This window comes from Ursus americanus, chromosome 13 (genome assembly GCF_024610735.1).
Source record: "Ursus americanus isolate L20-20 chromosome 13, mUrsAme1.1.p, whole genome shotgun sequence".
Lineage (NCBI taxonomy): Eukaryota > Metazoa > Chordata > Mammalia > Carnivora > Ursidae > Ursus > Ursus americanus.
In genome coordinates, this window is record NC_142139.1 from 36430560 (window position 1) to 36443355 (window position 12796).

A 12796-nucleotide genomic window follows, 5' to 3' on the forward strand; every position below is an offset into this window, starting at 1 on the left:
ATTGTCCTTGGACAAAAGTTTATGCAGAAATTCTGAGAAGATACTAACCAAGACTCATCAGAGTGCAAGGGGAAAAAAAGAGATGAGAGGCAGAATTGGATTCCTCAATTCAGAGGTCTTTTCAGAAAACTATTCCAAAGAACAGGAAATATACAGGAAACAAACTGAAAGTTGCTGAAAGGAAGGTGGGTGGAGTAATGGGGTAATTGCCTGTTGGTCATTAAAGATGGCACTTGATGGTATGAGCACTGGGTGTTGTCTGCAGCTGATGAATCACTAAATTCTACCCCTGAAACTTATAATACACTATATATTAATTAAATTGATAAAAATGTTTTAAATAAAAGGGAAATATGTTTGAAGACTAAAAAGAGAGGATTTCTGAAATAAATCATACAAAGTCTTGGCCATAAAAATAGAATTTTAGAGAGCCCTACATTACTAAATTCTCAAAATGAAGATTATGTTAATGATCACATTGACCATGAAATTAAACCTCACATAATCTTTTAGATATGTCAGATCAGAAATTCAAAGCTCAACTCAGAGCTACTAAGGCAATGGGTACTTTGCAAAAAAGAAGACAGTTCTGTCAAGTTAGTAGGACAGTGTTTCCAACTGAGTGGAGTCAGTTTCAATTCTGAGTTACTAAGCAAAAATTAGAAAGGAAATCAATACCATTTTTACTCTTGAAAAGGCATCATGTATTCAGCAGGAACTACCCTTTTAGGTAGCTGAGCCCATGCTCCTGCCATAACACCTAATTCAATAAATATCAGCAACTCACAGGAGACTATGTTCTTGCTACTTACCGTAGCCACTAGCGGGTATCCATCCTTTCCTTGCTACTTACCGTAGCCACTAGCGGGTATCCATCCTTTCCTTCCAACAAAGGTTTTGAATTGTCAACATGGAAGAATAGACTTTTGGCAAATTCTACCAACAGATCACAGTAACCTCGTTTCTCTGTATGATAAAGGGAGGTTTAATTAAGGAAGGCCACTTAAGACACACCTGGTGAAGCAGAGTCAGCCCCATTAGCACAGAGGAAGAGCTAAATTCAAAATGGCTTTAGGGTGTTAAGCCGCTGACGAGTCAGTACAACCTAAGCCACTTCCTTTTTCCAGGATTCTCCATCACCTTGCAATCAGAGCCTGTGCTGGTTGTCAGGAGATAATATAATTTTCCAATGCTGCTACTTGAAAATTAGCTTTACTTATGATTTAGTAAAAATAGATAAAAAAAATGACTGCCTGCTTCTCAGTCAAGCTGGCACCCAAACCCTAACCTTTTGCTGCTCTTTGAAAAGTAGGCGGTATGACTACTTCACGTAAGATCAAAGGTTCATATCTTCTGTTATGATATTTATCATTCTCTCCGTTTTTCCAGACTAAAAAAATGGCTAAGGCTTTAAACTATTTTTTTAAATGATAAGAATGCTGTATTGCTGCCCTGCTAAGTGGAAAGCATAAGGAACAATACAACTTAGAAGTTCAGAGGATAATTAGAAATGTAAGTGTCCACATGTTTCACGCCAGCTCTGTGTTTCTTACCACGATGTCTCCTTCTTTCAGCTTCTGGCGGGGCGCTGGCCTTTTGATCACAATGACTTTGGCGTATTTCTTTGCAAGCTGTTCCCCTTTTTGCAAAAGTCCTCGGTGGGGATCACCGTCCTCAATCTCTGCGCTCTCAGTGTTGACAGGTAACATGGTTCTCTCCCTCCACTCTTGTTAGGTTTCAAAAGGCATTTTTCTCAAAAAAAAGAGAAGTCAAGGAAACTTGAGAGTTGGTGACCTGGACAGTTGTTAATTAGTTTCAAATGAATTAAAATATCAACAATCTAGCCCTACTGTTTAGAATTGCTTTACACATTTGCTGATCATTAGCCATTTTAGCTCAGGCAATTTATATCTAGAGCATTTTGCCAGCTATAGCCATTTGGCACCCTATGGCAACGAAGGAAAAAGTGAACAAATTAGATGGAAAGAACCTTGGAAAAGGAGATTTTAGGACATGCAAATGCTATATTTTCAATGGTAGATTTTCTCATTAGAAAAAAGAAGATGCTATTCAATTATATGTATAATACTTGATTACTCGAGCTGAGTGATGAATACATAATATTGTTATAGTCTTCTCTATGTGTCTTGGAATGCCTGAAATGTTTCACAATTTTTAAAAAGAGGGCAACAACAGAAGCACTCCTTGATCAGATTCTGAAAAACCCATCAGGTATCTCTAAGTCTTTCTGGAATTCTCCTCAAATAGGGATGTCGAATTCTCTAAAGGAGTCCTTCTAGATGGTATTTTCTGCACCTCCTAACTTTCATAGCAGTAATTATGAAGAATGAAGTTAGGAACTTTGTAACACATTCTATGGTGTTCCTTTTTTTTTTTTTTTTAAAGATTTTATTGATTCGACAGAGATAGAGACAGCCAGCGAGAGAGGGAACACAAGCAGGGGGGGTGGGAGAGGAAGAAGCAGGCTCATAGCGGAAGAGCCTGATGTGGGGCTCGATCCCATAACACCGGGATCACGCCCTGAGCCGAAGGCAGACGCTTAACCGCTGTGCCACCCAGGCGCCCCTCTACGGTGTTCCTTTGTATTGAATATTATCCTATGTAAATACTCTTTAATGTCCTATTTAATTGATTTACCACAATTTAGAAGAGGTTTCCATTTTTTCTCTCTCACACTCTGGCAATCATTCTGTGAGAGCACCTGAGTCCCATCTTCATAGAAATAAAAGACTCCCTTTCTTAAAGAATATTCAAGCCTTTACAGACATTCTCTTATCTGTCATCTGCAATTACTTTGGGGGACCAAATCGTTATTGTTAAAACATAAAAATACTCATTCCATCAGTAGATGAAAATTATCATGGCATCCCTGTTATAAATGTATGCCTATAATAACTGTGAAACAAAACAAAATGTTTAGCAGTGTTATTAAAAATAAATGTATTGCAAAAAATGTATTGCTGAAATTACAACACACAAAAAATTCCTTTAAGTACTTTAAAATGTCCTGATGCTGCTGACAAAAATGTTGCCGATGCAGTGGTAAACACAACGATCAGAGAGCATTGCTCCCTTACTAGTTGGATTTTCCATAGCTCCCAGGAAAACCTGAGGTCTGTGTGCTTTTCTTCTGCACCATAGCCGACATTAAGGGCTTCTGTACTAACACGTGTCCAGAGTGTAGGTGGCACTGCATCACTTCCACTTGATGAAATAATAGACTATGTTACTTGTGGCCATGCCCAAGAAATTGACTAAGCGCTTATAATCTGGATTTTATTCATTAATGAATTCTCACTCTGCTGTTCCTACTCCTAGCATCGCAATAACACTATTTCCTCTTGTATCCAAAGTGTTGTAGTATCTACAAATTAAAGCATTTAAATTATATCGGTGGCATTACTAATACGTGTAAAACATTTCCTGTATTTATCAGGTTGTATATGTAGAGATGTAGCTATGTATTCTTATTACAATATCCAATTAAATTTTTAATTACAATACAACTCTAAAATCCCTGTGGGGGAAAGAAATAAGAAAATAATCATAATAGTTTAAGAAAGAATTATGTTTTCTACAGGCATATTCTTCCTATATAATAGTGTTAAATGTTATAAAGCTACAGTATTTAAAACAGTATGGCACAGGGGTGCCTGGGTGGCTCAGTTGGTTAAGCGTCTGACTCTTGATTTTGATTCAGGTCATGGTCTCAGGGTTGTGGGATCAAGCCTTGCGTTGGGCTCCACGGTGGGCGTGGAGCCTGCTTGGGATTCTCTCTCTCCCTTTCCCTCTGCCCACCCTCTGTTCCCTCCTCCCCAATCTAAAAACAACAACAACAACAAAAAAAAAAAAAACCAGTGTGGCACACACATACAAATATACTGAGAAATAAATGGGAGAGCCAGAAACAGGTGTTACAGTGTATGAGAATGCAATATAGACTGAAATCACTTTGAGTATAATGGGGGAAGGAAAAATGGTGCTATTTAGCCATCTGGGGAAAAAAGCATGTTAAAGACTTATGTTTTCCTATATATCAATAGCAAAATTTATAATAATTACCACTTATTGACTATTAGTATTGTGGGCCCTGTTAGAAATACTTTACAGAAGTTCTTGTCCTTAGTCCCTACAACATCACCTTGTGATGGTCCTCTAATCACCCTCACTTTACAGATGAGGGAGCTGAGGTTGGAAGAGGTTAACCAAGGCCATTTGTTGACCAAGTATCGGAGCCAGTAATCAATTATAAGTGGTCCTCCTTGTTAACCACTATGCTCCAGCATGTAAAAACTCAAGACATATAGAAGAAAACAGGCTACTATCTTTTTGATCACTAGAAAAGGAGGACTTTTTGAACTTAAAAAGGATGGTAGAAATTCTGAATATAGTTATAAAAGGATTTCAGGACATAAAACTTTAAAACATAAAGATCAAACATTCATAAATGTAAAAAACAAAGCAAGAAGCTGGGGGAAATATTTGCAGCAAATACCTGTTATAAAATCTATAACATGTCAATATTCTTGGTAATTAAGGAGGCCATACAAATAGTAATTAAAATCATAAGACTTTCATATAAATAGAGCATGAATATAGAAATACCAAAGAGGACATTTAAATGACTAATTAACATATGAATAATATTCGTGTAATCAAAGAAATTCCAATTAAGAAAACATATTTCTCAATATCTGGTGGGAGTATAGATTGAAACAGCCCTTCAGGAAGGTAAGATCCTACAAATGCTTTCACTTTCTGACCTAGTAATTACAATTTTTAGGATCGATCCTAAGAAAACAGTCCAAAAAATTTGAACAGAGAATTCATGCACCAAAATGTTCTTTGTAAAATTATTTACAGGAAAATATAGCAATCTTATTGCCCCATGTTAGGCCAATGGATAAGGAGGTTAACTATAACTAACATGTGTAGGTATATGAATATAAAATTCCTTGAAGGAAACATGACAAATATTAGTAGTAGTTATGTCTAGGGATGGGGTGACAGGTGTTTGTAATGTTCTTCTAGAAGTAGAAAAAAAATTCTGAAAGTGTATTTACTTTTATTACCTGTTACCCATTTTCCTTATTTGCTCTATGCCATTTTATACATTTCATTTATTTCATCATTTATGCAGCTCATTCCTATGACCTGTGTTCTGTATCAAGGCTAAATTTCTGTGGGCAGGCAGCTCTAACGCACAAGCACATATAGGTACATAAACACGAACACGGAAGCTTCTGTACATGGAGACATACATGTACGTGCCCAGCCCAGAGCTGCTCCAATCCCTATTGTTGCCTTTACAGAAACCGTCGTATTTGGGAAAATATCATTTTATTAAAAAATTAAACTTTGTCCTAAAGGCTTTAAAAACCAGGATGATAATGAGTGCTGGGAAAGAGGAACCCAGCATCCTAAAGGAAAACTACACCTCTGAGGAAACATCCAACCAAAAGCCAAAGTCAGACAAGATTAGCATGTGACAAAAAAGAATGAGAAACAGAATGAAGGACAATTCTTGTTCTCTGTAAAGAATAAAATCTTTTTTAAGACATGTAAGTATAATCTCCTGAGAGGCATAGATAAAAAGAGAAGCCAAAAGAGAGGAAGAAGTCATCATCAGGGAAATGCAAATCGAAACCATGATGAAATATCATCTCACACCTGTAAGAATGGCTAGTATCAAAAAGGCAGGAGACAACAGGTATTGGCGAGGATGCAGAGAAAAAGGAAACTTGTGCACCGTGGGTGGGAAGGTAAATTGGTGTGGCTACTGTGGAAAACAGTACAGAAATTCCTCAAAAAATTAAGAATAGAACTACCACATAATCTAGCAATTCCATTTCTGGGTATTTATCCAAAGAAAATGAAAACATTAATTTGAAAAGATACATGCAACCCTATGTTTATTGCCACATTATTCATAATAGCCAAGATGTGGAAACAACTCAAGTGTCTATCTGTGGATGAATGGATAAAGAAGATGTGGTATGCATAAACAATGGAATATTATTCAGCCATAAAAAAGAATAGATCTTGTCATTTGTGACAACGTGGGTGGTCTTTGAGGGCATTATGTTAAGTGAAATAAGTGAGACAGAAAAAGACAAATACTTATGATCCCATTTATATGTAGAGTCTAAAAAACAAAACAAGCAAAACAAAGCAAAAAACAAGCTCATAGATACAGAGCACAGACCGGTGGTTGCCAAAGGGCAGGGCGTTGGGGGTGAAATGGCTGTAGGGTGTCAAAAAGTACAAACTTCCAGTTATAAAATAAATAAATCATGGGATGTAATGTACAATATGATGATTATAGTTAATACTGTAATGCATATTTCAAAATTGTTAAGGGAGTAAATCTTAAAAGTCCTCATCACACACACACAAAATTCTGTAACTATGTGTGGTGAGGGATGCTAATTAGACTTATTGTGGTGATCATTTCACAATGTATACAAATACTAAATGATTATGTTGTACACCTGAAACTAATATCATGTTTTATGTCAATTATACCTCAATACAAATAAATAAATAAATATTTTAAAAAGAGAGAAGAAAAAATTTGCTTGGTTTGGCAAGCACTGTAGGCAAATTGTCATCCTTGTGATATATTTTCTTGTGAGAAAATTTAGAGTATATTTTGTGAATTGTATTATGTGGCATGGTTATAGTGGTCCCTTTTATACTTTATATAAGTCTAGGTACATTTTTTGTTGAAAAAATATTTTAAGGCATTTATTCCTTTAGTGACATACTGTATAATAAATTACCCCTAGGTTGAGAAGTATAATTCATAATTTAGTTCCACAGGGGCTCGGGCAGGAAGGGGATGATGGACAGACGTGAAGAATAAGGCTGGACTGCTGTCCTGAGAACAAGGGAGAAGGAAATACATGATGATGGTATTTAGGCTATGGGATGCCTAAATCACCTGAATCATCAAAACCCTGCATTGCTATGCCCTCTCTTTCTCCCTTGGGGGCATCTCAAGCAACCATTTTGCACAGTTTCATTCTCCCCAGTAGCAACTCTACCTGTCGTGAGGTGGGGTGGCGTGGGGCGTGGAAGGGATGCAGGGATTCAGTCATAGGTCCCATGTCAGGTGTAGGCTCACCTCACCTTACCACATCCTCCTCGCTCCCATCTCATGCATGGAGAAAAATGAACTAAATGCTCCATCACAAATTATCAGTTGTATATCCAATGACATGTTCTTGGTTAAAAAAAGGAAAGAAAAAAAATGGCATTAAGCGTCTGTTTCATTAAGACTTGGGCTCAGTTTTAGATCAAGACGATAAACCATTTTAAAATTCCACTCCCACAAAAATCTGCCTTAATCCAGGAGGTTTTCCTCGGTAATAAACTCAACATTCTTTGTGCCCTGGGTCCTTTCTTTATTATTTTCCCATTTCATTTGGTACTGACTCTAAGCTTTGGGACCTGAATGTAGGGAATCTATTTTGGCATTTCTATTTCAAAAGCTTTCACACTAGAGAATGAATCATTCACACTTAATTCCAGAAGATAAGATACCATTTGCTTTGAGTTTCTTGATTTGGTTGCATTATATTCTACTAAAAGTAAGAAAATCCCTGTTTACTTTTTTTTTTTTTTTAGAAAAAACCCTATTTAAAAAAATAAAACAAGAAATAAAAAGAGGGAAATTGGAACCTATTACAAAACAATTTGCAGTTTGGGAATCCCTGCCTTCCTCTTATGAGCTGAATGAATCAAATTATAGTTCAGGAAGAGTTCCCATGATTTTTTTAAATATATTTTAAATATAATTATCTCTCATTTCAGAGTTGTTATTTTTGAGAGGAAAATAATGAGAGAAACTATTACGATTTCTTTATTTATTGATTATTCAATAGATATGGAATACAGAAAGATGAAAGAAAAAAATCTAGCTGTCTCACTATTAGCTTTTAATGTGAATAAGGTAAACAAGAGTAAGAGGAGAAGCCCATGACTTCCCCTAGAAAAGATGAGCTTTCATTGTTAATATCAACTATAGACCTGTCTCAGCTCTGCCTTTTCACTAATTCCTCCTCAAATCTAACTTTTATTGACTTTTGCTTTGCATCCTCAGTCACTTGAGAAAAAAGATAAAACAGGGATTTCAGAAAAGAAAGAAGAAATTTAGGAACAATTTTGACCTCTACTCAGCTCTATCAGTGAAAATTCTTTTAATACTAAGGCAATATACCTCTAACATGAATGAATTTTTCCCAACATAGGAATAACCAGCCATTACCAACAATTAAAATAGGTATATTTGCATGCCATAAGTGACAAATTTCAGATGTTACTTTGAGTTTGTTTGGGGGTTAAAAAAGATGGGGCAGAATGGAAGGGGAATTCAATGCTGTTCTTTGTAAAATTAACGGTCGTGTTTAAAGTGGAAAATGACAGGGTCAGACCAGTAAAAAGGTCTGGGTACAGATCTAACTTGTAGTTAAAAATTGCCTGGGGAAGGAGCCTGTAAAAAGATAAAACTCTTTTAACAACTGCTCCAGGAATGGTGTATAATTAGATACCTGGTAAAGTTGCAGAGACCTATTAATAAGGCAGTTTTGTTTGATAACCCTCAAACTCAAAAACCCATGTCAGTTCTCCATCCCAGCATTTCAAATCATTGCTCTGTGGTCTCGCTGATGTTCTCGAAGGTTTATCCTAAGTCAAGACACATGAAAGTGGTTTTCTGGAAAAATGCATTTTTATTTACAGTCAGACTTGATTTCTCCTTATTCTCCTGGTGTTATGATTTCCTTTCGCTGCATGACAATAGGGAAGGCATGAAAGAAAAGTCAGAGCCGGAAGAGAGAACCCAGAGACAGGACAGAGACAAAGCCAAACGCTGACTGTAGGGCAACTTTGGATCTCATTTTGAGGTCTGTGCCCGTTGCACATAGTTATGTGCCCTTTTATCTTAATTCTATTGACAAGACCAAGCGACTGGTTAATTCTGCTGTCTTATTTTTCTTTGATAACAATCTGCCCCCAAAACTTAACAGCTTTAAACAACCACCATTTTATTATTATCTCACCAAGTGGTGGGGTAGGAATTTGGGCAATTCTTCCACAACTTGTCACTTGGCCTTGGTCTTTTGGTGGATTTCAGCTGGTGGTTAAGCCTGTCTCTTGGGTCCAAGACACATGACTAGCCCACTGGCAAGAACAGCTGGAAGTCTGAGCTCGGCGGAGCCCCACTGCCTCGCCTGTAGTCTAGCACCTCTCAACACGTTCTCTGAGACAGGCCCAGGGCTCCAGGGTGGAGTTGCGGCTCTGCTCAGAGGCCAGGCCTGCAACCCACAAAGCATCCTTCCAGCTCTACCCAGCCGGTCCAAGCAGTCACAGGCCAGCCCAATTGAAAGACTCAGCTGAGGTGTGAAAGTACTCACCGCTATCTTTTAATCCACCATGTCTGGTTTCTCTTTAAAATTCTTCCTGCTGGTATTTTGCCTCCAAACCTCTATGTGGCAGTTGGTTTGTCTATTGCCTAAGAGTCATAAATCATAAACAAATATTACAAATGATTGCATTTGCTACTAGTTAAAAGTGTGCATAGGTGAGGATAGAAGTGATGCTTTACTTAATGGAAGTGGCAGAATTGAAGGAAAAATAATCAATTCTAATGTAGGTAGCTATTGGCGGGCACCTGATAAAAACTTTTTTAAAGTATTTCGGATACCTTTTCCTTCTCTTGATTCAACAATCCTACTTAAGATAATTAATCCAGGAAAATCGTTCAAAAAGAGAAAGAACTATACGTACGAACATATTTATAGATGTGTTATTCACAACCATGAAACACTAGAATTGATGTGAACTTAGGAGAAATATTTAAGTAAACTGTATCAATATCCAGTTATACTGTGGAGCTATCAAATTAATAAATGTCATGCTTCTGTAGAAGCCTAAGGGCATTTTTTTTTAAGATTTATTTATTTATTTGAGAGAGAGAGGGAATGAGCAAGGGTGTAGAGAGGGTAGGGAGGGGCAGAGGAACAGGGAGAGAATCCCAAGCAGATTCCCCGCTATGTGCAGAGCCTGACTCCAGGCTCGATCCCAGGAACCCAAGACCATGACCTGAGCTGAAATCAAGAGTCAGATGCTCAACTGACTGAGCCACCCCAGTACCCCAGGGGCATTTTTTATAATGAAAAGTGGACAAAACTAAAAATAAAATTGTAATTGATATGATTGTAATATATATTTAGATTATGCTTATGCAAAGAGAAATGGACAAAGAATAAGAGGAAATAAAAATAGATTTTGTTGAAGTAGTATCTTTTGAATTTGTTTTATATTGTTTTAAAGCACATCCAATAATAAATATTTTAAAATTTAGTGACCATCCCAGAGCATACCTCAAAAATTCAAAAACAGGCATTTAAGGCCTTTGGCCTTGAAAACATGTAAAAATCTATTTATAGACATATACAGTAACAAACATCTTTACATAAATAAAACACGTAATTTATACTTTTATTTGGGTACATCACATGACGGGGTACAAGGTGATGTCATGGGAAAAGACTCCCCTGGGAGTTGGCAGAGCAGAGCCCTGGTCCAGGCTCCCCACATTCACAGGAGACCAGGCAGAAGATGTAGTAACGCTCCAATCCTCAGGTTCCCAACTAGTAGAACAGGAAGGCAAGAAAGAGCAGCCCAAGGGTCCCTCGTGGTGTTTTTAATTATCTGATTCTAGGATTCTAAAAGTATTAGCTTTTTATCTGTTGCTTAGGCAGGGACGGCTTGGAAACTAAGAAAATGCTCAGAATGCAGCGCGCTGTATTGGCTTCAGTCAGGAGAGAGAAATGCACGGCCAGGAGACAAAGACACTTAATTCAATGGATATTGCTTTGGCACCTATTGTCCTAGGTATTATGACCAACATATAAAATGTCTGCCCTCGTGGAGCTTATATTTTAAAGAAAAGGGTGGGCATGAGCAATAAACAAGATAAATAGAATGTTTGATTGGTCACATGGTGGTAAATGCTATGGAGAAACAAATCAGGGTGAGCAGGTCAGGGAAAGTCTGGAGGGGATCCTGGCAATTTCAAAGAACATGTTCAGGGAAGGACCCTGTGAAAAGACATAACTGAGCAAAGGAGGAGATGAAGCAGCAGCTCTGAGGACACCAGGAGGCATTCCCACTGGGGTGGGAAACTACTGGGGGATTTGAACAGAGGGATGACATGATGGACTTCCGAGCTAACAGACTCACACTGGGTAGAGTACAGTACGGCAGAGCGGAGGGAGGGAGACCAGTTCAGAAGCTACTACAGTAATCCAGGCGGGATGGTAACAGGAGAGATGGTGAGAGGTTGCATTTGGATGTATTGTGAAGGAAGAAGTTGCAGGGTTTGCTAAAGAATCAGATGTGTGGTAACAAAGAGAAAAAGAGGAGTGAAAGCTAACTTCAAATTCTGGGCCTGAGATGGTAAAGATTGGAGAGGGGATAGGGTGGGGGTCATGGAAGAGGATGAGGAGTCTGGCTTGGGTTAGTTCCAATGCCTACTGGACATCGAATGGCCATCTCAGTTAAGCAGTTGGATGGACAAGTCTGGAGCTAGAGGTGAGGTTCTAGACTAGACTTATGAATTTGGGAATTATTTATCAGTAAATAGAAAATTTAAATGATACTAAAGCCATGAGCCTGGATGGATCACTAGAAGAAAGTGTGTCAATAGAGTAGAAAAGAGGCCCAAGGACTAAGAAGGAATCCAACACTAAGAGTTTGAGAATTGAGCAGGTTGCAGCCAAGGAGATGAGATGGAGTGGCCAGTCTTATCAGCTGGCAAAAAACCAGAAGAATGTAGTAGAAGCCAAGTGAAGAAAGCATTTCAAAAAGGAGACATCATTTCTTGAATATCAATTGTTAGTGGTTGAATATACACTTGCAGATTTTCTATGGCAAGTGAAGATGTCATATATTTATATCAGCTCCACTGAGGGATGTTTATAATTGCACCTAGTAAGGAGAACATATTTGTGTATATGTGTGTTGTCTCATTGTATTCCAAATAGACATTATTTTTGGAGCATCCAGTATTTCTAATTTTCCACACCTTTCCCTACCTCCATCATCACAAATGATTGTTTCTCATTGCTCTCATGGTTGTTTTCTTATCTCATGGAAATATTACCAAAATCAATGTGATTACAAATGAAAAATAATCTAATTCTCAGTTATGTGGGTTTGCTACACTGCACACTAAACATGACTTCTATTTATTTAAAAATGTTGAATTTACATTAGATTATAGATGTGTAATATTCTGGGAAGTCATGGCACATTACCAAATGAAGCTGCTCTGTGAATGTATTCATCACATTACACATGAATGTAACATGTTGACCATATTTTCTTACTCAAACCACCTTCTATCTCCACTCCTGCCTAAGAAATCTGGCTTTCTTGCTCCCTTAGGAGATGAAGCATTTTATTTAAATCACCTTTCCTGATAGCTGATCTAAGGGAAGGGGGAAAAGAAATAGATATAACTCACTGACAGCCTCAGGATATAGACATCCTGTCTCCATTCCTTTTAGCTTTTACTGGACACCAGGCTGCCAGTCTAATAAGGCAACAAAGAAAAGTAAACAGAAATGAAAAGCAAAATAAATAGCAGTCTTTATCCCACTGGAAATAACCATAAATTTAAAAACGCAACCTTCATATCGTGAAAGGATTTTCTGGGTCTGTTTGCAAAGCTGTATTTCATTCTCTTCTGAACTAATCCAGACTTTTT

The 12796-nt window shown here is 37.6% G+C and overlaps 1 protein-coding gene and 1 long non-coding RNA gene across 2 annotated transcripts in view; one reads left to right on the top strand and one right to left on the bottom strand.

Annotated features, from left to right (window-relative positions):
- Positions 1-12796, top strand: part of EDNRA (endothelin receptor type A) — a 56138-nt gene that overhangs the window by 29089 nt on the left and 14253 nt on the right. Inside the window, exon 3 of the mRNA XM_045798872.2 lies at positions 1575-1702. Within this exon, the coding sequence (XP_045654828.1) occupies positions 1575-1702 (128 nt within the window). The remainder of the gene's footprint in view (positions 1-1574; positions 1703-12796) is intronic.
- On the bottom strand, positions 524-12605 carry LOC123793235 (uncharacterized). Its single transcript, XR_006779875.2, has 4 exons — positions 12554-12605; positions 9438-9535; positions 1554-7246; positions 524-966 (listed from the first exon to the last, which is right to left on the bottom strand). It is a non-coding gene; the product is annotated as an uncharacterized LOC123793235 (long non-coding RNA).